Source organism: Ciconia boyciana, chromosome 6 (assembly GCF_034638445.1).
Source record: "Ciconia boyciana chromosome 6, ASM3463844v1, whole genome shotgun sequence".
Classification (NCBI taxonomy): Eukaryota; Metazoa; Chordata; class Aves; order Ciconiiformes; family Ciconiidae; genus Ciconia; species Ciconia boyciana.
The window spans coordinates 4,797,930-4,823,882 of NC_132939.1; the positions used below are offsets into that span (position 1 = coordinate 4,797,930).

Sequence of the window (25,953 nt, forward strand, 5' to 3'; positions counted from 1 at the left end):
CAGGTTGGTTTTCTGCTCTGTGCTTCACATGGCAGCCATTCAGAGATTTGCCAAACTCTTTTTAAGGGCTGTTTCCTTCTTAAAAAAAAATCTTTAGAAATCTTTTTTTTAATGACCAAAGTGCACGTAAATAATCTGGGCTCAGAATTAGACTACCACTGGATTCAATATGGGGTATATGAAAGGATCAGCATTTTCAAAGAATTACTTGAATTCTTGCTCGGTTTTGGCAGAGGTTTCCAAAACCACGCAGGTGCTACCTTGTTCTCCTGAGCTCTGTGGTATGTGTTTTAGATTTTAGAAGGTAGAAATATTTGTTGTTTGATTTTTTTAAATTTTTTTTTTTGTTTAAGACATTCTAGTGGAAAATTTACATGAGGAGAGGATCCACAATATGGGATACCAGGATTTCTAAGGATGACATGTCTGGGGAATTAGTCTGTTCTGGCCTTCTGTAAAAGCACTTTATTTTCATAACTAAGTGTGGATTTAGGAGGCAAATTTTTGGCCTTTTGAAAAACATGATTTAAATCTTGAGATTGCCTAGATTCATTTACTGAGATCACAACCGTGTTGTATGAGATGCTACTGAAACACGAAGTGGCAGCTCTTGTCCTGCAGGCATGTAGTATAAATATGTCTAAGAAGTATTATCTAAATAAGACAGACAAGGGCTGGGAGGGGTGACAGGCATATAGAGAAGTAAAAAGGTTTACTCAGGGCTGAAAACTTTATTTTCAAGGAATAAGAAGCAGAAATACACCTGCCATTCTGGGCACCTGAGTCTCATGCAGATACAGTTCTTCTCCTGTCATTTCAACAACCTATGTTGAAAATATTGAAAATATTGCCTGGTTGGCTTTTTCCTTTGTTGAGAGAGAATGAATGTATGTAACTAGGTACCCTGCCCCACATCAACATGCAACTATATCTCTTTGTCCCCAGATAAACCCTTGTTAACTGATTAACAGCTACAGCACTGGCAGCCAGGAGAGAAAGCCATCAGGCTTCTTGCTTTCTTTAATGCATTTATATTGCATGGTACTTGATTTTTCTGCTCTGGAGTCATCAGTTGCTGGGCTCAGTCCTGTTTCCACTGAGGTCCACGGCAAGGCTGAAGAATGCATGTGCTCTGGCGGGGGCGGATGTGTTGATGGGACAATCTGAAATCTTTGTTTTGGGAGAAGCAAGCTTAAAGATGCTTTTAAGCCTGGCATCATTAGGTCATTTTGGGACCCACCTGTACTGCTAAGCCCAGCTAATTTCCACCTGGGAGTTGTGGAACCTTAGGAGAGTTGTTGTTATCTTGCACCTGCGATCACAGCCTCCCCTGGGCTCTCCAGGGTATAGGATGTGTGGGTTGTGGCTCTCAGCCATTGGGTGATTTTGAGCTGTAGCTCTTCGGATGAGGAACGATGGCCACTTCAACATTAGAAGATCTGTTTAAGATGGTACCTTCAATTGTTGTTTCTTAAACGTGTATATGAATAACCTATTTTGAAGAGTGGAATTAATGAGGGGATAACACTGTACCCCTGTACATATAACTTATTTCCTCATCGAGGGAACCAACCTGACTACGAAGCAAGCAGGAAACTTAATACAGACTTGAGTGGGTGTTGGGGAGGCCTTCCTGCAAGGTTATACATTTTGTACGCAAATAGAAGTATATAGAAATATATTCAGGGTTACTTTGAGCTACAGAGAAAATGCTTAATAAATTTAGTTTGTACTCGGAGGTAAAACAGTACCTTGAATCCAAACTACATAAAAGCAATAGCTTATTTTTTATGATGGTGCTTAATATTAGGCTTACTATCCATTCTCAAGCAAATTTTTTTGTTTTATAAAATAAAGATCCTTTAATGTAATTTTGAAGGTAGAGCGATTGGGGGATTGGCTACATGTGTTCAACAATAATGTGAATGGGGCCATGTGTTGGGTTCAGCTTGGTGTCAGCTGTTCATTGCTGATCTTCGACTGGTTAATTTAATGTTCTCTGACATTTGCTCAACAAGCTTTTTTGTTGTGGGGGTTTTTTTTTGCTGACAAGTGATTGCTGATGAATTGACTGATTAGAGAATAAGGGAGTCTTGAGGAAGCATAAAGCAATATGCAACACATTTGGGGGCCCATGGATCATTTGCTAAATATTAGAAAGGAGAGGGTTCTTTTTAACCCCATGTAAAAGTTATAGGTTTATTAGTTTGTTAGACATCTGCTTTACTGGTTAGACACAACTGATGCTAATTGTGTTTAATCCTTCTGTGGGGGTGGAGGCTGGTCCCAGGGCTAGTAAGTACTTTTATGAGGTCTGTCAGTCTTAGCTGCACCCATGGAAATACCAGTCTGCTAATCTGATCTTTGGGTTATTTGCTTTTTGAGACAAGCATCTGCAGAGAATTGGAAAAATAAAATGTCAGCAGCACGAAGCAGGTGTCCCTGAAGCATTTGCAAAGCCCTCGCTTATCCTTATCCCTTACCCGAGCGTTGTCACATCGTAGTTTATAAAGTGTAAAGGATCATACTGAAGAGACATGAGTGTTAAAAACACTACAAAGACTAAATCGTATAGATTGTCGGAATACTTTAATGTACTCTTTACTACTAGTTATACCAACAAAGGAAAAACTGGTAATGTAGAAATACAGAAACAGATGTGCTAAAGGCAATTATATCATACCTAAATGTTTCATTCAGAATTGCATTGATAAGTGCTTATTTTCTGTACTATCGGTTTGCAAAACACTGGACAAATGTCAGCATATAAAACTGCGCAGACCTTGCCCCTTATACAGCAGGCAAGTGCTAACAACTTCTCCTTCAGACCGTGGCTCGGCTTTACTAGCTAATGAGTTGACGGAGACGGTTTAAGTCTGGTTTAGGGTACCAAGCATCAGCATTATTCCATGCCCTGTTTTATACCACATACACTCGGGTTTTTTCATTTTCTGGCTACAATCTCAACATTGCTTGGTTTTAAGGTAATCCCAATTCTTACCAGTTATTGCCTAAGATAGTTCATATTCAATAATTATTTCTTAGGTCAACTGTGTTTGTAGTAGTAGTAAATTTTTGCCTTATGCATTAATAAAATGAGGTTTGAGGACTTACGCCTTATACCAAAACATGTATCCATCCTTCAAAACCTCTAGGAACTTCTGAACAGTGCCCATATCACCGTAATAGAGAGATCCGTTTCTTTTGTAGGCACTGTTGTACCAGCTTATCAGTATTCTTTACAGCGTACGTTGGGAAATGTTAGTTTCCGCTGTTGCTGCATGCTCTTCAGAACTACATCTGCATGCCTGGTCTGAATTTGTCTATGGGCTTAAACATGAACATATTTTTTTAAGTGCAGAAAAATAGTCCTTTGGGGGTAGTGTCTGGCATGGCCATCATTACTGCAAATGAGCTACTGAGTGTACCTTTTAAATCGGAATGGCAGAGCCCAATTTTCCTAGTCAACCTGTAGAAGATGATGGTTTCACCAGCCTACTAGAACATCTGCTGAGCATGAAGTTGCGCTTCAGCCACTCCTGGCATTACGGCGTGTCCTGCTTTCGGCTGGGATAGAGTTAATTTTCTTCCTAGTAGCTGGTATAGTGCTGTGTTTTGGATTTTAGTATGAGAATAATATTGGTAACACACTGATGTTTTGGCTGTTGCTAAGCGGTGTTTACACTGGTCAAGGACTTTTCAGCTTCCCATGCTCTGCCAGGTGCAGAAGAAAATGGGAGGGGGCACAGCCAGGACAGTTGTTCCAAACTGGCCCAAGGGCTATTCCATACCATACGGCGTCATGCCCAGTATAGAAACTGGGGGGAGTTGGCGGGGGAGTAGCGGTCGCTGCTCGGGGACTGGCTGGGCGTCAGTCAGCGGGTGGTGAGCCGTTGTATCACTTTTTTTTTCCTCCCTTGGGTTTTGTTCCTCTCTCTCTCTTGTTGTTGTCCTTCTCATTACAATTCATTATTATTATTACTATTGTTTTGTTCCAATTATTAAACTGTTCTTATCTCAACCCATGAGTTTTCTTCCTTTTGCTCTTCCGATCCTCTCCCCCATCCCACCTGGGGGGAGTGAGCAAGCGGCTGCGTGGTGCTTAGTTGCCGGCTGGGGCTAAACCACGACACGGCGCTAAACTGAAAGGTTGGAGGTTTCATGAAAGTTTTGAGAGCGCTTAACATAAGACCTATATTGATTTGCTGCTTTATATCTTAAATGGAATTATTGCTAAAGCTGATAATATGTTGATGTGTTTTGAGTTACTTTCTTAATGAAATCTGATTTTTTTTCTTTTCACGGCCGTGGTCACTTCATGATGACCTCGTGGTCTGAAGCTTGAAGATTCCTTATAATGTAACTTTAAAAAAAAGTTTGGCCAATCTGTTTTTCAGGGCATTATATAAAATAAATTAGTGAGAATGCTGTTGAATTTAGATGCTTCTCACGTTTTAAAAATGAGATTGTGCTCTGATTTACTTACAGTTTCTTCTGGAATCTTTGGGTCTCCTAGATAGCGTTGGGGCCAGAGTGGATGAACAGAAACTAATTTCTGTAAGGATCCATTTTCCCCAACTCCTACTCTAAATATAAATTTGCCCTGTGGAGCAGAGCAGCTGCTGCCTTTGTCAGCTCTTGTATAGTTCAGTGGGATATTTTTTTTATTGGTCTTTGTGTCAGAATCGCTCTGCTAGGGACAAGCACGCGCTCCTTTAATGCATGCCTATAAATGTCACTCACCTCGATGAGGTCCTTAAAATGATGTCCGTGTTTGAGCTGCAACGGGTCTGGCCCAGAACCACACACTAATTGTCGGTTGCCTGAATCTCTCCTTCTGATTCTCACAGGGGGTCACCAGCTTATATTTGAAATGTATTTGTCATTTTGCTGAGGCTGCCGTATGCGTTATAGGGATAAATGCAAGCACGAGTGAAAGTTTAATGCCGAGCAGTCTTGCTCTTCAAGAATCCAGCAGTGATGGCTCAGGAGAGAACCTGCAAGAGATATCTGGGAAGTTATTTGTAGAGATAAAAATGGATAATCCATAGCATCCTAGTGATTAAGCGATTGCACAAAAAAACACCTTGGTACAAAAGTGTTGCCAAAGGTGTTAAAAACGACACTGTAAAAATGATAGCACTAGGGAGATCTGCGGTAGAATCGCCACTGTTTTTTAAAAGAACAAAAAACAACAAAAGACCCCAATGAGCTGCCTTTTAGGTTGTTTTAATAGTAATTTTAGATTTCATTCACAACTCAACCATCTGCCCATGGTTTAATTCATTTGCTACAATTCCAAGCTTGAGACAGTGCTCTTAGCCTGCCTTTTGGAAAAGATGGCCTGTAACCTAAAATCTCAATATTGTGCTACAACAACTATTGCAACTCGCTGTTGTGTGGGTTTTTTTGTTTGTTTGTTTGTTTTGGGAGGGGGTGTGTGCTATTGCTAAAGCTTTAAGATTATGCAGATCAAACTGTAGTTGACAAAGAACTGGGGAAAGTAATGCTGTAAATATTAGTCGTGTCTGAGCAGGAAAATAGACAACCAGTCCTGATAGCATGGTTTGGTTTTTTTTCCCTCCTAGTATTCTAGTATTGGTATCTCTGGTTAATTTCTGAATTAAGATTTTAGGATATACATATGCATACACCCTTCTTTTCTTTTCTTTTTTTTTTTTTTTAAATTAGCAGTGTGCTCTTTGTTCTACATTCCTCCAACCCTTGCTCCAGGCAAAAAAGAATAACTGATTTTGCTGATGTCCATAAGCCTTGTTTCTGTGCCAGTAGGCTCTGTCCTCCCGAATGATTACCAGTAAATTGCTCTGATTTTATCTGCAGCTGAGCCAGGATTCTTATCTGATGTTACTTTAAACCATACTCGGTTTCATACATAGAGGTGCTTTCACCTACATCTGGTGTGACATTTGACCACATCTATAGCACGGATCAAACTGAATGTTCTTGTCTGAAGGAAAAATAAGAGTTTACAAGCTTTTAAAATTAAAAAAAAAAAAAAAAAGTAGTCAAATCTTTAAGATCTGGGCACCCCAGTAAAATGACCACAATGGATTAGTTACAGGGGTTTATTCCCTGTAAGCTCCACGTTATTTTTCTTGTCATTAAACCTGTCGGTCAGCTATTTTTAAGAACGTACGTTTGCTGGAGTAACACTTTCCTAGGTGTAGGTGTTCAGGCAGAAGCAGGATTTGACGTGGGAAACTAAATGCAGGATCTCAAACTGAGCAAGGGATTATGTAGGTGTGCATAAAATTACACAGGAATTTGAGTGATGGAAGCCCCTGCCAGCATGGTCATTGCGTTGTGCTTCCTGAATTTTCCAGAGCTTGCAGGTCTTTTGATCAAGCTCCTTGCTGCCATATAATTGTTACAAGAGTATTAATAATAATAGAAATATTTCAACCATCCGCATTTTAAAAAGGTATGTATCAGCAGAGATCGCAAGGAACTAAAATAATAAAGTCTTAGCCTGGTAGGTCATACTGTTCAAGACTTAGCAATTCCCATTAAATATCTTTATGTTAAAACCCTTTGTGCTGAAAACAGATGAAATCTACAATTGATCTGCCTCGTGACAGTACTGTTAAAGGACTGTTCTATATATATTTCTGAATAAAGCTTCAGGAGCAGTGCAAAAATTATTTCCTTTGCTTGAATGATTTTTTCAGGAAGGTGCAGAAGGCCTTTAAGTGGCCGCTAGCTATGCAAGGAAGCTCTCAAGAGGAGATGCCTGAACCTCCTATGCTTGTGGGAATTGTGCCTGTACTTTTATTTCTTGATCAACCATAAAATATTGTTTTAAATTATTAATCACTAGGCTGCTATAAATTTTACTTTACTGGAATTTTTTTTTTTTTGTGTAGAAGGCTGTGTTAGAGGTTCAGTATCAGAAATTTCAGTAAACCCTACAGCATTGCTTTTGATCGCCAGATCAGTGACAGCGTAGGCTGGTGTCACTTTAGTCAACCTCTCTAATTAGGGGCATAGGATTTGCCATCGCAGATCAGGCCAATGGGCTACCGAGTCTATGAGTCCGGGAGGCACCCTGCCTCCAGCAGCGCCCACGCTGCCTGGCTTTGGTGGCAGTCAGCCTCCCCCCTCCCTCCTTCCCCAGTAACGCATAAGGTCAGCGGGGAATGAAGAAGCAGAATTTTCCTCTTATATCGTGCAGAGGATCATTCTTCATCCCAAAGACAGCGAATTGGTAACTGGGGTCTTGGCCAGCATGTCTGTAAATGGCCTTTGGGGGAAAAAATACTCATCCTTTTATATAGCCATAAACTCTAATTACTTACAGAGGCTAGCTGTTTCCTGTTAGGAGGGGTATTTCTTAAATTCTTCATAAATATACAAACACATATGACTGAAAAGGTCTCTGTTTTTGTGACACAGAAGATAGTGGAGAAAGGGGAACTGTGGAGAGTTTTCACTCTAAACTCTGTACTTTAGTACTTGTTTTTGCTATATTCCCTTAGTCTGCATCATAGATGGGGACACTGCCCTTCTCTGCACGTTTCAGTTTGATCTGGTGCCAAATGCGCAGCTTTAACCCTTACCAATTGTCTTCTAACTATATAATTGGCATATAGATCATTATATAGAAAACACTCCAAGTCCTGTAAATGGAAGCAGGAGGAACCAAGCCGAAAGCAGGGTCAGCATAGGCAATTTAATTTAGAAAGTTATCAGTCAGTAGAAGATTCAGTTAGATTCGTATCTGTGAAACAGATGGCCAGCCGCAAGGTGATTACATTAGGTTTGTTATGTTTCTGGAAATTAATTCAGCACTTTATTTTATTTTTTTTATTTTGGGGAAAAAAAAAAACCCATAACTTGGATGATTTGGTAACCCCCTTAGCAGGAACAATTTATGAAGACCACCTTATTATTTTCTGTAAAATGTGGCAAAACCCTGGTGATCCCTGGGTATGCAGAAAGCTTTTTGCTGTAGCCTGATTTCTAGGATGTGTAGCAGTATAGTAAACGACATAACAAAACCAGAAATGCTGCCACCTATGGATAAAAGGTTGTTGGTATCTTCAAATGCAAGAATTTTATCTCAAGATCTCATTAGCAAAACATTTAGGGCCAGACACCTGGCTCTCTGTCAATGGAAATATATACACGTATATATTCCTTTTTTCCTCTCTTCCTCATCGAAAAGTGAAGATCAGATTTTAATCTGGAATTTAAGTGCTGGAAATCTAGCGCTTTTTTAGGTTTTTAAAAAGTGTCTGAAAATGTGTCTGTTTATTTTGATGGCTACGTGCAAGTTGAGCTCTTGTGATAATCTGCCTCTAATTGGGATGCTGAACCCTTCTGAGATTCTTAGTCTTTTTGTGTGTCTTTGGGATCGAGTCTTTGCCACGCAAATTAATGCTCAGCTGTCAGAAAGTATTTTTCGCTATCTTAAAAATGCAGCTTAAAATAAAAATAGGTCTTTCAAAAGTAGGTCACACCTAAGATTTGTCTAGCCAACTGTCCCACTTCTGACAGTGCCCAAGAGCAGGAGGAGCATTAGAAGAGCATTAGAAATAGAAGCATGGGTACAATATACAACAAACTTTTTAGAAAGACACTTGGCCCCTTGTCATTCTTACTCTTACCATCAATAATCTTTAGAAATAATGGAATTAATACGTAATTGTCTCATGACCAACTTCAGTACGGCTTTCCTCTTCAGAAGAGTTAAATGTGTGCTAAGTAATTGAGACTTGAGTACATGCTTGAAGCAAGTGTGTTGTTAAGTGCTTCCTCAAGTTTGGGTCTTGTTTCCTCCTCCTTTTGTTCCTTCCGTCTCCAGATTTTGCATCTTGCTTGGCAGATAAAGCGATGAATAGGTTGTTGGCCTTCATAACTCAGTTGCACTGCTTTTTCATCCGTGTCTTGGTTACATCTTGCTTTATGTCCTTCCAAGCGTTAGAGCGTGCTACCTCTCGCCAACTTTTGGCAACTTTAGAAGCATTGCTTCTTGTGAAAAATCTTGGACAGTGGACTAAATTACATTTGACAGAGTGAGAAAGGCAGTGCAGATGATTCATTGTTTTTTTGAGTGGCTTTAGACATCCTGTTCACGGGAGCAGAGGATAGTTTGCTGGTGACTTCAGAGTGTTGGTATGGACTGAACCTACCCAGCCCCTGGTTTTGAAGACTCATTTTTTTCAATCAAGCACTAAGCAGACCCAAAAGGGAATGCTGTCTTGTCCTTCTTGGCTAAAAGAGGGCTAGGATTTGGTCTCTTGGGCAAGACAAAGGCCAATTTCTGTAATTCCCTAATCCCCACAGCAAATTGCTTTTGTTAAAAATTAAGAAAAGCCTTTGTAATGTTTCTGGCCTCACTATTTGGATCTGATAACTTCAATCTTCACACATTGCTACGAGTTGAAATGGTTGAGAGTCATGTGCCTTTGAGACCAATTTTACTTTCATTTGGACTTGCTTCACAGATGTGAACGTTGTTTTGGCAAATTAATCCTCTAAGCAATCAAGAAAAAAAGGAATAGAGGAATGAGTTTTGCTTAAGATGCTACATGGCATGTCAGGTTTCATTTCCAGCCCTCCTCAGATTGTTATTATCTCTTGGAGTGTTTTCCTTACCCTTTCTTTCTCAGAGTCCAGTAGAGCAGCGATACTTGTCTGTTTTGATCCTGCCTGTGGCCATGGCTGGCTGCCCAGAGGAGATGATACTGAAGCCGTACAGATTTGTGACCCCAGGTGAAAAATACCTATGAAATTATAACAGCTGTTTGGAACAGGCTGTTACACCTTTCCCAAACAGAGAAGAGTCTGTCTTAATTAGAAACATTCAGAAGACTTATTTGCTGTCACAGGCCAAGCGTGCCAAAATTGGGTTTTGGGAACTGACCACGTTGAGTGTTGTAGCATTGGATGCTTAAAGCAGAAAGCTGTATTTGAGACTGTAGCTGCCTGAAATTAGCTCTCCCTTCCTTCCTCAATGGTCAGGGTTTTCTGGGGGGAACATGTGCAAATCTCCCCCTTCTCACACCTAATCCGGTGCCTGCCTTTGCATGGGCAGAGCGGTTGCTCGTAGCGCAGTCGAGTGTTCCCGGGCTCGTCAGAGGCACGTGTAGGTAAATGCTATGTGCTGTGTAGGTGAAGCATGTGCGATGTAGGTGAAGCAGCGACTTCATGGCTTTGATAGTCAGGGTACATTGTGTTCTCTTCAAAGTCCATCAAAGCCCTGTTGGGTGCCCACCTCCCCAAAACAAACACACACCTCGGCTGGCGGTAAGTGGCCTTTGCTGGAGGGGAGAGCTGATGTGGAGACAGAGTGGCTACCAAGTTATTTACTTTTCATGGAGCACTTAAAAGACCCGTGTAGTTTTGGGTTTTTCTTCTGGCAGAAGTGTGCCTTTTGAAAAATAAACAGTTAAAATGTCAGACATCTATCCTTCAACTTTGCAAGAGGGGAGGTGAAGCAGTCATCGCTTCTCACCTTGTCAACATTGGCAACGTTATTTTTTGTAATGTAATAAAAATTCAAGCAAAGCACAGCTTACAAGGGCCAATTCTCTGTATTTTAAGGAATGCCAGCGACATGGTCAGACCGTGGGATTTGGGGTGGCTTGCCTGCGGTGGGGTCCTGCCGGAGGACGGGCGGCCCTTGCCGTCTGTACCTTGCTCAGGAAAATAGGCAGGTTGTGCAGGTGTCCCCTTGAGGTCTAGTTCAGCCTGATACTTCTTAGCTTGCATCTGGGATAGAGACAACCTTCAGGCGTTTGATCAATATTGTGAATGCTCCGAATTTTGAAAAAGGATATATCTGGCTTTTTGTTTGGCCTGTTACAAGTATAGGGGCAGCATGCAAAATTTTAGATTTCCGTTCAGAGCATAAATTTCCACAGACATTGGGAGCATTTAGATGCAGGGGGTTGCTTCTATAGCGGGTAGAAAGTCTTCCAATTGTGTAAAAAACCCAAAACAACAACAAACAAAAAAACCCACAATTTTTTTAGTAATTGTCTTTTAATGCCCACAGCGTCTAACACAAAAGACCTGCCAAACTTTACGCTTGCTGCGAATAGCTTAATTATTTAAGAGTGTGTCTCAGAATATATTGATCCTGTTTGAAGTTGATGTCAGACACTGAAACTCTGGGTTAGAGACAGTAGTAAGAGAAGGGAGCAGTGGGGGTGGAAGTGAAGAGCTGCAGGAGGAGTGGGAGTTGTAAAATGTGACAGTGTAAGAAATCTGAGCACCGTGCATGTGTGACTTCAGCTAAAATTAACTGTCCGAGCTTCACATGCCAGTGTATATATCACCATTTAACTGTAGATGCCTTGAGAAGGAAGAGCAAGCTGGACTCAAGCAGTATACGTTCATGTTAAATATGCCAATAAGTAGTATGACCTTTCAGGTCCCTGCTCGTGGGAGAAGTAAATTTTCCTGTGACCATTATAAAACAGTAAGCGGCTCTTGGCTCCTTGATAATGGCAGCGGTGCTGTTGAACACAGCCTCAGAAGTGATTTTTTTTTTTTCTTTTTTTCCCTTTCTTCTGCAGCTTGCAGCTTCTTAAGATTTTCTGTGGTTTCTCTTCGGAGTAGAAATGTATCACCTTTTCAGATAAGCCCTTTTCTGTTGCTATTCATGTATGATAGTAGATGTAAATGGGTTTATTTCATGTATGAGAACTAAAAATTATTATTTGAAAATAATTTGGCGCGGGCTTTAGGTAAGTTTTTAGAAAACGCTGAAAAAAAACATAGTATATGTGCTTCTCTTGTTCTCTGAGGTCAATTATATTTTGTTGGTGTTAGATCAAATCAGTTGATTCACCGTGGCCAAATATGACTTGGAATGGGTTTTGCTGATCAGCTCCGCAAACTAAACTCTATTTCACTTTTGGATATGCAAAGAAATTGATGCAAGCGTGAATGTAATCTCATTTCTATTCAGGACTTAAAGTGTTTTGCAAGGGGGAATAAGAGAGTGGCCACCTGCTTGGCTTAGTGTGTGGTTCCAGCTTGAAGGGGATTTGTATATGGCAAACGTGTATAATGGGAGCATTGAGAGCAGAGCTAGCCGGATACCAGCACAATTGCTGGCCTTGCTTCACCTTCTAGCTGGTGCGCAGGAAAATGTTGCTTTGGTATGAAATATTTACCCCTCTGTATAGGCAGCGCCTGTCAGTAACGGGGTTCAGAAACTGTGCAATTGGGGGGGAAAAAGAAAATATCTCTTTTCTCCTCTTCTGTATTAAATATAGTAAAATATGCAGTAGCGTAAGAGTACGAAAGGTGCCAGCTAGGCAATTGAAAGCGTATTACTTGTTTAGCATCCACCACAGATTTGCTTTACACAAACTCAGGGGCAGCATTGCCGACCCTGAAGCGTGGACAGTCTAAGGCTCTATTACTGGAAAGGCTTGCGATCATGCTAAAATTTACACACATGCTTGGCTGTATGTGCTGTGAGTCAGCCCATTGCTTTTGAATAGCAGTCATATGCATGAGAATAGCTCTCCCCAGTCGGGAATAAAGATGGAGAAATAAATAGTCCCGGGTGGTGTTTGTTTAAATTACCCATTTCTCTATTTAACTTCCAAAGGGTAGTTAATGTACGTAAGTGTCCAGTCAAATGTAATATTCAGCGGAATACCTCCCACCAACTGACTAATAATTTAAAGCTGTTCCAACAAACATTTGCACATGTGCATAGAATAAATCATTTAGTTTAGTTGCACTTAATAAATAATTAAAAAAACATAGTTACCTTTGTCTCCCCAGAGAAGGGGGAACCAAAACCTCAGTTGGTTACAGCTGCATTCCAATAGTTGATGATAACTGGAAAGTTCCAGCACTTGAGATAATTGATGGTATTTTACTGGCATTTAGTAGCTAATTATTGTGACAACTATTTTTAGGGGATTGCAAATGTATGGATTCCTTTCAGGAAGGTCATTTTACCGTCTCACCTGCCTATCAGAAGGAGTCCACCTGCAACCCGGCCCATCGACACCTCAGACTTGGAGTTTCTGGTGGTTTCCTCCCTTTTTCCTAGTACCGGTGCCAAGGTGCTGGCCGGATGGAGCGAACAAGTCCCCAGGCTCCCACCCTCGCTTTCAGGGTGCTTCCAGTATCTCTGAGCAGAGAGGAGACAGACGCAACCTAAGGCTGACGTGCCCGCGCTGGCTTAACCGTTCCCTGCCTGCCCCGTATGTCCACCTCTCCCTCTGAACTGGGGATCACCGGGCACTCGTGGGCATCCCCAAGAAGAGTGTATTTTTGCTTCGCATGCTACTCTCTATACCTTTAGCTGTATCCTTAAAGAAAAGGAGCAGGCAGAACTCTTTCTTCAAAGCCCACTAATACCTTTTATTTAACACGGAGAAATGTGGGCACACATTATCTATTCCGTGCGCTGCTTTTTCAGCATCTTTTTTTCTCTTGCAAGAACTTACATTGGGAAAAAACCCCCAAACAGTCTTTTGGATAGCAGTGCAAAGCTTTACTCCTTCTAGAAGAGCCAGTACTGTCCTTTTAGTAGGATTTGTGTCATGGTACAGATGTAGAGATGCAGGATTTAAGAAGCGTGTGGGGGCAAGTAAGGCCACAAATTGCAAGAAATCTCTGAAAAAAGGTCTGTGACAAATGCTGTTAAACTTGGTTGTTTTTTTTGTTTTGGTTTGGTTTTTTGTTTGGTGGTTTGTTTTTTACCATGTGCTTCTTAGCTGTCCTCGTGCCAGTAACTCGGCAAAACCCTCAGGGTTAGGGTTACCGTCAACATATTATTGTCAGGGCCATGATCTCTATGCACTTTCAAAATAGCTGTTCCCCTTAGCGTGCTTCCTTGGAGCCAGAGATGCTTCTGAGGGATGAGTTTTTCAGCTAAACCTTTGGCTTTAGCTATTTAACCTCTGGGCTTTGCAGATCTATTAATAAGAGCATTGTGTTGGAGCGTAGCGTGGATCAGCATGAGGCTGCAATTAATGTTACCAGTCAAAAATTGTGATTTGATGACTCTGCATGTGTTACCATTGGGCAGCAATGAGTATCTGGTGGGCTTTTCTCCCCCCATAGCATTGTAACAACTGCAGGCGTTCCCGTTAGGATCCTCTCAGTATGTTGTGTCTATTTTTAGGTTTCGGGGTTTGTTTTTCCCCCCCTGTGAACTTCAGTAGGCAGTGTGGTTGGGTTAGCAGCAACATAGGCATTGCATTGTAATGGGCGTTCTGGTGGAGTGCATCGGCGTGACTAACCCTGCTATTCAATCATGAAAGAAGCCTTGCTCTGCTCTAATTATGCTATATGATGTCAAAAAGATACTCTTCAGCTGTTACCAAATTCATGAGAGCCTGATTCACGATAATTATTGGAAGAAAACAATCCGAGTCTGATTAGTTAGGAACTGACATAGTGAGGGAGGGAAAGAAAGGCTTGAAAATGTACTTGAGCATTTATTGTAAGTAGATATGGGGGGTTTTTTTTGGTGGAAATGAGTAACAAGGAAGAGGTTCAGGCATATTTTCTACTTACTTGCATAGAACAGGGAAATTCTTTTCAAGTAGTTTTGTGTGAACCCTTTCCTTTTCATAATGAGTGTATTTCAGAATACCAATGGGGAGGCAAAAAACATTGGGTAGTTCTTGTGTTCCCATTTGGGACTGAATTCCATTTAAGGGAGACCTTGGAGTACATGATAATACCTGGCACCTTAATCTAATTGCAGCTCCATGGATATACTGGGTCTCCTTTATGGTCTCTAAAGAGTCTTCCTGGATTCATTGCTCTCATGACTTTATCCACGCTGTTTCCTGGGTTTGACTGGCTCTGGGAACAGAGGAATATAGTCCTACAGATGCTGTGTTTGGCCCTATCTGCCAGCAGATCAAGAAGATCCTGCCCATCAGCATTTTGGAGCCCATTGCCTCCAAAATGGTATCTGTAGAAAGGCATCCTGTGGTTTGAGATGCCAGCTTCAGACTGTTATGGCTAGCTAGGCAAGCTTTTTGGTTGATTTTTTCCAAGGTTAAAAAGACTGTATGAATTACTTTTAAATGGACAGAAGCTTTGGGGTTTCTGCTTTTTACTCATCAGTACGTTCCCCAGCCTTCCCCAAGTGCTTCGTGGTGGCTGTGGGGTCTTGAAGAAACGACCCATTCTGCGAAAGGCGCCTTTTCTGCTGATTCCGTATTCAGCTGTGGTGCAAGGTGGTCTGAGCTGTGCTCTGGGTGTGACAGATGTGGTCTCTTAGCAGGGTCAGAAATGTTACTCGAGACTCCAAGTGTCAAGAAAGTGCAGAAGTCTCCTAGCTGGGAAGCAAGATTTCTCTCTCTCATCTGAAGCGGGCTTTAAATAAGCAGGTATAATGCTAGGGAAAGGGGAGAGGGGAGGAACCCCAGTGAATTTCAAAATGCAGTGTTCTTGCTGATTGAAGACTTACTGATCTTCAGGCCTCTTTCTTTACAGATGACTTTCAAAAGCTTTAGAATTTGGCGGGTTTTGCTCAAAACCTTGCTACTTGGAGCAATAGTGTTTTAGCTATGACTCACGGTGTACTGAATATTTCCAAAATCAATATTTACCTGTAATGCCCTTAATTCAAACCTGATGCAATCGGTCTTTACCTCCAACACTCTTAATTCAAACCTGATGGATTGAGGGGAGGGGGGGAAAGAGAGAAGGAAAAAAAATCTTTCACATTTGTTTTTAATTTGTTCCCAGATAATTGGATTCCTAAGATCATAGACTACAGAGAAAAAAAGCTACCAAACAGCTGAGTCCACCTTTAACAAAAGCCAGAACTTAGACCCGAGTTAAACATTAAACTGACTGGTCTCGGGCACAAAGACCTGCTTATGGTGATAACGCCCAAATCATGTTGTTCGCTTGATTTTGTTAACTAAAATAATGAAGCTGCCTCCAGTGCTTTTCATACTGTCTGAGACTGAAAAGTTTTGAAAGCCCATACTGGTGTATGTAATAAGGCAGTATCTGTTTGGTTGTAGTGGGTCAAATATTTCATATTGCAAGATTTAGTACTTTTTAATTAGGTGACTATTCAGCTCATTTTCATGTGGATATTCAAACATGTGAGTTTGTAACCTTGCTGAAAATACCTGAGGAACACTCAAAATTTATGTGCATATATGAATGGAATATTCATAGGCATATATGAATGGAAAGTTTTTCAGAAGTGTTTTCCTAGTTCTTTTAGTATTGTTTTCCCAATTATTTGCCTGTTTTTGAACATTTGAAAACACTGTGTGCTTTGAAACGTTTTTCATGTGTCTAGAAATAGCAACCATTGTACACTTATATTTTTTCACTTGTTTGTATGGAAAAGGAAAAGAAACATTAGGAATCGTTATTTGTGTAGTACATTACAAAGACTTGCAACAAACAGGTTTTGAAAACATCTTGGCAAGTTTCCATAATTAGCTTAATATATGCCATAAAAATGAGCAGTGACCATAAAGAGCTACTACGACATGCTTGGGTAATACCGCAGCCGTAACAATGCTTCAGAGCTTGTAAATAGACAGCCCAGTCAGTTAAAAAAAAAATAAAAATTGCACATTATGCATATTGCAAAATAATGTGGTATTAAAGTTTTTAAGAGAGAAGCACAGGCTTATTGTAAGTATATCTGTATTTTCCTGCAAAAGGCTTTCCTAATCAACTATTTGAATGAAATAATATTTCACACCGTGAAATAACCCAGAAACAGATATTTTTCTCCATACTGGTATGCATTATTGATGCATTTAATGGAATATTTTATAATGAGCATAAAAGCTCTGCTTGCAATTCAGATACCAAACACAGATGTTGACTTCAGCACACAAAGCAGGAGTTACAAGAACAATTTGCCAACAGAGGGAGTTTCTTTATGTGTTATTGGAGACAGTGAATCAGGCAGCAGGTATTTGGGGGTGTTTCAAGTTGTCTCCTTTACCAGAAGGATTTGTTATGGGAGTTAGGAATTTCTTTGATGCAGTTGTTTATTTACAGGTTATGAATATAAAGTCTAGCGTTCCTGGATGCAGCCCGAATTAGTGCAGTAGGAAACAGCTATGAAATTGCAGTTTTGCAATGCCAGCCGTGCATTCCCATACTGTTATTTGACTTAAAAATCAATCCTAACTAGCTCTCAAGGTCTTGCCAATGCTGTAATTTCAGGCTTTGCCAGGAGGGGTCTGCTCTGCCTACCTCTCTTCTGTGTTGCCTTAACTCTAGGGCTGATCCAAGCATTTGTTTGATCGCATGATGATCTGCATCATGGAAATGAGCTAGGCTTGGAACTAGGCATCAAAGTATAATCTTTTATTTGCTGAAAGTTCTTCTGTGATAAACTAGGACATTCATCACAGCCTTCCCATTAAAAAGAAACTTAGTTATTGTGCTTGGTAAGTTGCTTGTCAGCTGAATCGCACTATGTAGGGGTGTAGGGGTGCGTGTGGACCCTTGCGCTTGGGAAGTAAGTAGTTTCCAACCTGTTTCCTGATATGTCTTTACTTGTAAATAAGCAAGCTAGAACTGTGTGGCAGAAAAATAGGTGAACTCAATCCTAGTTCCTGGAAGTCGTTGGATCTTTAAAAATATCTTCCTGTTATGGAAAATGTTTTCTTGTAAAAGGAGCTAAGGAACACAATGTCTGGTTTGTGCAAAGAGTGTTGGTTTTTTTTTTTTCCCTTTTCTTTTTTCGGTCAGCTAGGGAAATCACTCGTGTACTCAGCGTTTATTTCATTGAGATGTTTTTCATTGAGATGTTTTTCATCTCTTGTTTTTTTCATGGAGGTGTTCCAGCGTGTTTTTCTGTTCAAGTCCATGACGCTGTTGGTGCAGGAAATGCACGTCCCGCTGATCTGAAGATGGAAGTAGAGGATAAACGCTGGAAAATAGGGACATGTGTTTCAGATATTGAGTGGTTTGTTCATTGCTGCTACCAGTAGTGTTTTATGGGTTTAAAAAAAGATACAAGTGAAGACTTTATAAGCAAAATAACTCTAGTCAAAATATCTGTTCTTCATTTTATCATACTAATGTTGAATCAGCAAGTGCAAGAGGAGCGTGAAATTACAGTCCTTGTATTATTTCCAGGTTCCTCCATCCCGTGTGGCAAATACTTGACTCTTAGACTTGGGAGCTGGCTTTTGACTCCTGTGAAAGAGAAGGACGTAAGCCTCGCATTTTCAATGCGATGCTGAAGACGCTTCTGAAATTAGTAGCCGTGGCTATGCTTGGTGGTATTAGTCAGTAATTCAAAGGATCTGCGTTGATATGCGATGATATGGGGGTTGCATAGCTCAGGAGCAGGGTGGTGGAGGGGGAATGGCTCTAAACCCAAGTTTTGTTTCAACAATGTTTTCCCAGCAGACAGAATCCGATTTTAGTGGCCATCATTTACATCTGCTTCCTTAAGGCTGGGGATAGGAATCTTCATAGCCCAGTGATCACAGCCCTGAGGGCTAGGGCCCCTCTCCTTGTCCTCTTTTCTTTCTCACTATCAGTAGGTGTGAAGGAAAACAGTAGTTCCTGGGCAATGCACAGGGAGAGCTTTCCCTGGGCTTCTGGGGACTGAATACTGTTGTGCAGACATTTCCCTCCAGGTCAGTGATTCACCTGCTTGTGTGAGGCATTTGTCACCAGCATAGTGCTTTAATTTAGAAAAAAAAAAAGCAACCAACAACCAAACCAGTACATGGTGGTTTGTAGGACTGTGGAGGATTGGCATGGGTTGTGCTCTAGAAAGTACATTGAATGTCCTCCTGCTTACTGATAGACTGAATTGGGATGAATGTCTCTAATATGCTGGATGCTCTTGAGAGTAGGGGTGAATCTTAATATTTGTCTGGGTATTTAAAAGGTAAAATCCTGATATTAAGTTGGTTTTACTTTATTTCATTGGAATATAAATAGATCGTATTTAAAAGTCCTCCCTTAAATTTTGTCCTGTATGAAGAACAAGAAACGTTATTTAATTCATACGCGGAAATTCCTAATCAAGTATTTTTCCTTCTTTTTGATAACCTAGCATGAAAAGATTTTATAAGTTTTCTGGTGATCTTGGATAAGTTGTGCTAGCATGTGGTGAGCAGTGCTTAATGCAAATTAAAGAGAGATTTTCACTGCTTGGTTTGCTTAGTTTTCAGATAATAAATTTTAAAATAATTTAAAATAATTTTTAAAATTTAAAAATCCTGACAGTCAGAAGTTTGCATGAGAGATTACAATCAGTTTAATAGGCCTATTTAATCTGTCAGATGGAATTTATTAGAATTGGTAGATTTTTAAGACCTTTAAAGGCTTGTTGGGTAAGGAAAGGAGGGTAAGGAAATAACAAAGGAGTTTCCTCAAAATGAAATTGCTGTATGGCTAGTATCTACCAGAAATGGTTCTTGGAAAAGAATCTTTCAAATTTCTCAATAACAGATATAGAGAAGGAATGTCAAAGGGAAAATGCAAAAAAATACTTGGGTGGAAATTGAAATCTCTTCTACACACTTGTTACTGCTGTTGAACATTTGGTTGACCGTCTGATGATCCATTCAAGCTGTAACATGTTCAGGAGTTTACTATTGTCTTCTACGAGCTTTGATGTCAGATGTCTGAATAGGAAAAGCCATACTATCGTAAACTGAATATTTGATCTGCACAATGCCTTGAATTTTAATGTTGTTGACTCGTTTCAAAGAGCGAAACCACAGTGATCAGCCTCTCAAATACTGAGAGAAACAACTCCCATTTTTAAGGTTGATACTAGAACTGACGATTTCTTTTTGTTTATCTTTCTCCTAACAGATTTATACGGATTGGGCTAATCACTACCTAGCAAAATCTGGTCACAAGAGGTTGATAAAGGATCTACAGCAAGATGTGACTGATGGAGTCTTATTAGCTGAAATAATCCAGGTTGTAGGTGAGTGACTTTCTCTTTTTGTACCAGGTATCCACCAACTCACTCAGAAATTCACTGTCTTTTTCTACGTAAACACAGGGGAGGAAATCCATCAAACCGCATGGAATTATGTAGATAATTTTCCTTCAGAGACTTTGCTAATTAATTCGATAAAGCCTTGTCTTAAAGCATAGTGGAAAAATATTTGATGTTGCCGATAAGATCTCCTGACACAGCAATATTACTCCACACAGCTGAATTTTAAAAAAATCCACAGGGATTTTTTCCTACTAGTATGCTGTTAGCCTTCACTGTCTCTGTTTCTGATACCTTTTGGGGATTGGCCTGAACATGATTCACAGTGATACTTGGCCTACTGCGTTGAACCTCCTGCATTCAGTTGGATTTGGAAGATCCATCTATGCAACTAGGAAAGGAGAAGGGGTATAACTTCTGTGTGGCAGAAGAAAGAAATCTTTCGTAATGAGTTTTCAAATGAGGAAAATCATTTATCATTAGGACAAGTCTCAAATATAGGCTCAGTTCTACAAAGCCTTTAGTTCCCTCAGTTTGCACTAACATTCATAGATAATGAAGGTTCTAAACAATTTTCTCCACTCGCCTCATGTAAAGCTACATATTCTCCCTCTTCCCTTGGGCCTGGATCCTTCATTAGTTCCTTCAGAGGCTCATCCATCTGGTACTTGGGATGCCACAAAACACATGCATGGGCCAATGGAGATTAATGGAATCGGAAAGCCTGCTAATGGGAATTAGGACAACTATTGTTAGAAGCAAACTGACAGATTTGAGATGCAAATTAAGAAGACAGCAGTGAAGTAACAAGACATTGGTGCATGCATATTTATATGTGTTCGAGATGCTGTAAATGAGCTAGTTCCTTGATTTAAGGTACAAATCTGCAAGCCCTGTTCTCGGATGAAATTGCGAGGCATCGTTCCAATGGCTCCGCTAGGGCTGCACTGGAATACATCAAAAAGGTTTTGTCTCTGTATTGTAGAGCAACATTATATCTCAGTAGCGTTCTACAGACCTGCCATGCAGCTACAGATGTATAAAAAAAAACAGGCCATGAATCGATTGTGTGTTGACAGGTATTTGCTGTGAATAACGCTTCATCCTATATCTGTTTCCTTTAATAGGGAGAATTTTTGGAAACCGGGGAACAGTTGGGTGTCGATTCCTTTCATATATAGCTAGCTACCCTGCGTTAACACTGTTGTAGAAAACTTATGCGTGAGAAGACGTGTAAGAATACCACCATCAAAATGTGAACCCGATTGTAACCAAATATTTAAATGTAGCTGGTTGAGCATTGACTTGTGAAAACTCTTATGAAATTCAAATTACTCCCTCTAAAATACACAGAAATAATATTGCTTACTGTATTTTGCTCTGATTCACCTTTGCGGTTTCTTCAGCCATTCTTAGAGCTGCCTTTTGGCTAATATTTAAGATTAGGTCTGCAAGCTTTCAAAAGTTAAAGTACAAGGTGAAGGACTTCATTTTCAGAGAATGTTTTCCATGTGAAAGAAAGATCATATTTCAACATTCTCAGTTTAATCCTGCAAATTAACAGTGAAGAAAAAGTCGTTTGTATCTGCTGTGTATGGCCTTAGGCACGCTGCATCTCATTGTCACGAAGATGGTGATAACTTTCACACCTAGAAGCAGCTTTGAACTGTAGCCTGCAAAATACAAGCTTTTTTCTTAGCAAACAAGACTGCGTACTAAGAAAGCTTCTATCTGCAGTGTAGGAGAGGTTTTTCTTTTTTATGTTATGGTGTGCTATGTGTACATGCAGCCATGAAGATCCTTCCTCCTTTTTGTCATGTGCCTGGAGTATCTGGAGATTACCCAAAGTCATCAAAATTGATTCAGGTTTAGTTATTAGTGATACAGTTTTTCTTGTGTTCACCATCTGAGATTTATATCACAGATGTCGAATCTTGAAATACTACTTAATATCCAAAGCTGGAAAAAGAATGAATGTGATTTTTTAAAAAAATTTTTTTTTGATGAACACTCCATAGAGTTAACGATTATACAGAGACAAGTGAGTGCAATCCTTTCTGCTTACCTCTCTTAAGTGAAATAGCTCCATATTTAGGAAAAGAAAACTTTAAAATTAGTAATAACTAGGTAGTTCTTTTACCTTAGCATCTAAACAAGGAGCAAATCTAAAAAGACATGAAACCAAACATCACTGCGTTTGACTTAAGAGGATATAATCTTCAGACTTCAAAAGTGCTAATGATAATATAGAAGCATTACATGATGACAGTTTTTTCCATTTGCAAGTTAATTAAAATGCATTAATAGCATTCCGGTTTATTTCATTTCGAAATTTATGAGTCTATAAAAGTAAGTAATATATGCCTTAGTAATGCCATATAAACATAGTAGCTATATTCAAAATGCAGATATCCTGGGTCTGTGCACACTTTGAAATTGGTAATATATCAAATTGTCATTTGGTTCCCTGTGAGAACCTTCAATGTTCAAGACTTAGGATCGATGCTAAAATAAAACTGTAACCTAGTCCGATAGGACTTTTCCTACTGATGCCTACGATATTTTGTGGAACATTTTAATTGATCGGATACAACCAAAGTCAGATCAGATACAACCAAAGTCAGATCAGATACAAAAGCTGTGGCTTTATAAATAGGGAGGCAGACATTGCGTTAATATTAAATACTTATTCAGCTAAATAAAAGTAGTTTCAGTAAGAAGTAAAATGGACACATCAGGGTTGTGCTGGGCACCATTATAGGAGGTGACGGGCACATTGTAGATGCTTTGGATGTGCCAAGACAGCCTTTCTTCCAGGTATAGCTAGAATATTCTGGGTAACTTGTGTTCTGATTGAAATTAATTGCACTGACTTAAACAGAATAGATCTTTGCTCTGATTTTAAAAGTAATTTGCAATTACTCCAGATAACTGTCCCAGTTCAAATTCGTACTGTGACTTATCTCAGTATAGCTTTTGTCTGCTGTCATGAAAATTGTACTATTACATTTGCAGGGGAAGGTTATGGGTTTATATTTCAAACCAGAATCTTGGGATCAAGCCTAGCAGTACTGCCTAGTGATAACTCCTATGATATTTTGGGTGGGACATTACACAAAGGTTCATTTTACTAATATTTGAGTGGCTGCTCAATTAAAAGCTGCAGATAACAATTCCTATGCAAGTATGGGAATTATACTGAGCAATATTCGTTCATATGTTCAGGAAAAAGTAATCTAATGTCCAAGGTTATACCTAAAGTACTGAACAATGCAGAATAGCTGCTAAGGTTTTAACAGAAGTCTTAATTATTATGAAGTGCGTGGGCTTATTTTTTGTGTGGATGGTTTAACCGTCCATACATAGCCAATTTTGTTCTGTATAATGCTTATTGAAACACTTTTGATTTGTTCTCATTTTAATTTTTCATGCACTCAATGGAATGTCATTTGCTGAAGATTTTTTTTCACCAGGAGTGTGTATCTGTACCTATATAAACGGGATGCTGACAGCTGACTGGCCGATAGATTGAAAGAATTCTTTGCAACCTGTGATGCTAGAGTTTCCTTTTCACTTGTGTTTTCAGATAATTTTGGCTTGCAGTTTCATAATATGTCTCCTGTCAAAATACATAAACCCAAATATTCTTTCAGGTACCATTTTCCAAGCTTTGATTGGGATCCAGCTAATGAAAGCCAAATGCCACTCGTTGCTACTTTCACTATAGAGCACAGCTGTTTTCTTCTGTCTGCCTTAGTACACCTCAATCTGTGTATAAATGGGAAAAGTTTGCAAACACTTAAGAGCGTTTGAACCAAATTCACTGTATTCGCAGTGAAGAAAAAAAAAAAGATGATGGCAGGAAACTCTTCGGCCTTGCAGTCAGTTTGGGAAAAATCCTCTGCATTTCACGTTTGTGGTTGTGAATTTACATCTTGCTCAAGGCTGAGACAGAATTGAAAGCCTTTATGATTGCCTGTGACTTCCAGATTATGCTAACTGATGTAGTATTCCTACGTGGCAAATGGAAACAGTAGCTGTGAGTTGCCCGATTATCTCAGCCAGAAAGCTGTGCTTTCGCAGCTGTGAAATTGGACACATTTCCAAGATCCCCTAGCATTTGGTGACTTGTGCTATGAACTGTACCATATCGCTGCCCGTGGGCACACCGCATTTCTACCTCATTGACTGCTACCTCTTTCTTTCCAATCATCTCCACAAGACAGGCAACTTACCTCATACCTGTTCAAGCAGTGTTCCTTGGAGCTAGGTGGAAGGGTTAAAGTAGGGTCCAGCTTATGGCCAAGGAATGGGAGCATCAAAACACTTGCCTGGTGAATTAGGCAGATTCCTGCAAAGTGCCAAATGTGCCTGTGGGCCACTGATGCATCTCCCCAGCCTAGGCTGAATCTCTGAGGTCTTGCCCTGCTGGGTTCAATAGAGAGGTATGAGTTAAAGTTCAACCCAGCTGCCGGTTTGCCCCACCACCAGCTTTTCTGGTTGCTCTCTATTCCACCTGCTTTTCATAGCACTGGCACCAGCAGGGAAGGGATGATAATTGCATTAATGTAGTGAAAGGAGTAACCAAGAGCCCGAGGTGAGTTGGGAGTGGATTAGAAGGTGAAAAGGTAGGGCATAAACCTGCCCAGGGAAAGGTGATTGCCCAGGGGTAAGCAGAGATAGCACCTGATGGACTAGGAACTCCAGTTTTTCTTACTCTTCTGATTCCCACCAGCTATTTCTAGTCATCTACATCCTAAATCACCTGTGGTAGAGAAGGCCAGCAGCATAAGAGGAAGTGATGAGTAACTGGGAACTGATGAAGGATCATCAACTGGTGCACAAAAACCTGCAGGTTCACAAGTGGGAGGGAGAGTTGCCTTGGTTTAACATAGCTTTTGAGAGGAAGTAAAGGCAACTCTTTAAAAAAACAAAAAGAAGAAGAAAAAGTAGGGCACAAGAAAATGCAGGAAACTGATAGTAATGAAATAAAGAAGATACAAATCAGTTGAAGTTGATCAGAAGAGCACAACGACAGCTGATGACATCTTGCAAGCTGATAGAAAGGTACCAAGACAAAAGGAAGGATTTCTAGGTGAGAATGGTAACATCACCACAGTGTAAGAATGGAAGGCGGTAAAGAGGTAACATCCCAAATAGTTGGTGTGTTGGATGTTGTCCTGGTTTCAGCTGAGAGAGAGTTAATTTTCTTTATAGTGGCTGGTATGGGGCTATGTTTCGGATTTGTGATGAAAACAGTGTTGATAATACAGAGATGTTTTAGTTGTTGCTGCACTGGTCAAGGACTTTTCAGCTTCCCCTGCTCTGCCAGGTGCAGAAGAAGCTGGGAGAGGGCACAGCCAGGACAGTTGATCCAGACTGGCCAAAGGGCTGTTCCATACCATATGGCGTCATGCTCAGTATAGAAAGCTGGGGAAGAAGAAGGAAGGGGGGGACGTTCGGAGTGATGGCGTTTGTCTTCCCAAGTAACCATTACATGTGATGGAGCCCTGCTTTCCTGGAGATGGCTGAACACCTGCCTGCCCATGGGAAGGAGTGGATGAATTCCTTGCTTTGCTTTGCTTGTGTACACGGCTTTTGCTTCCCCTATTAAACTGTCCTTATCTCAACCCACGAGTTTTCTCACTTTTACCCTTCCGATTCTCTCCCCATCCCACTGTGGGGGGCTTAGTTGCGGCTGCGTGGGGCTTAGTTGCCGACTTGAGCTAAACCATGACAGATGTAAATTTCTCCTGACAGAAAAATTTAAGGTGGCTTACATCTTCATTTGCCATTAATTTTCCCATGTTACAGAACGGTGTATTTGTTAGTTTATAGGGTTTACGGGGTTAACCTTTAGTGTACAGCTCTAGAACAAAGCTTGTACTCCAAGCCTGTAGCAATACCCACAAAGTGTAGAAGTCTTGAGTAAATATTTTGGTCTTACATTTGCATAGTAAAAAAAGCTCAGAAAAAGGCAAATGCTATATTGCAGCAGAATCTTGGAAACAAGTTACTAACAGTTTAGGCAGTTT

At 40.3% G+C, this 25,953-nt stretch overlaps 1 protein-coding gene across 3 annotated transcripts in view; it reads left to right on the forward strand.

Annotated features, from left to right (window-relative positions):
- Positions 1–25,953, forward strand: part of NAV2 (neuron navigator 2) — a 435,335-nt gene that overhangs the window by 245,280 nt on the left and 164,102 nt on the right. For all 3 annotated transcript variants that reach the window (XM_072865147.1, XM_072865145.1, XM_072865146.1), the window contains exon 2: positions 19,786–19,903. In XM_072865147.1, coding sequence (XP_072721248.1) covers positions 19,786–19,903 — 118 coding nt within the window. The remainder of the gene's footprint in view (positions 1–19,785; positions 19,904–25,953) is intronic.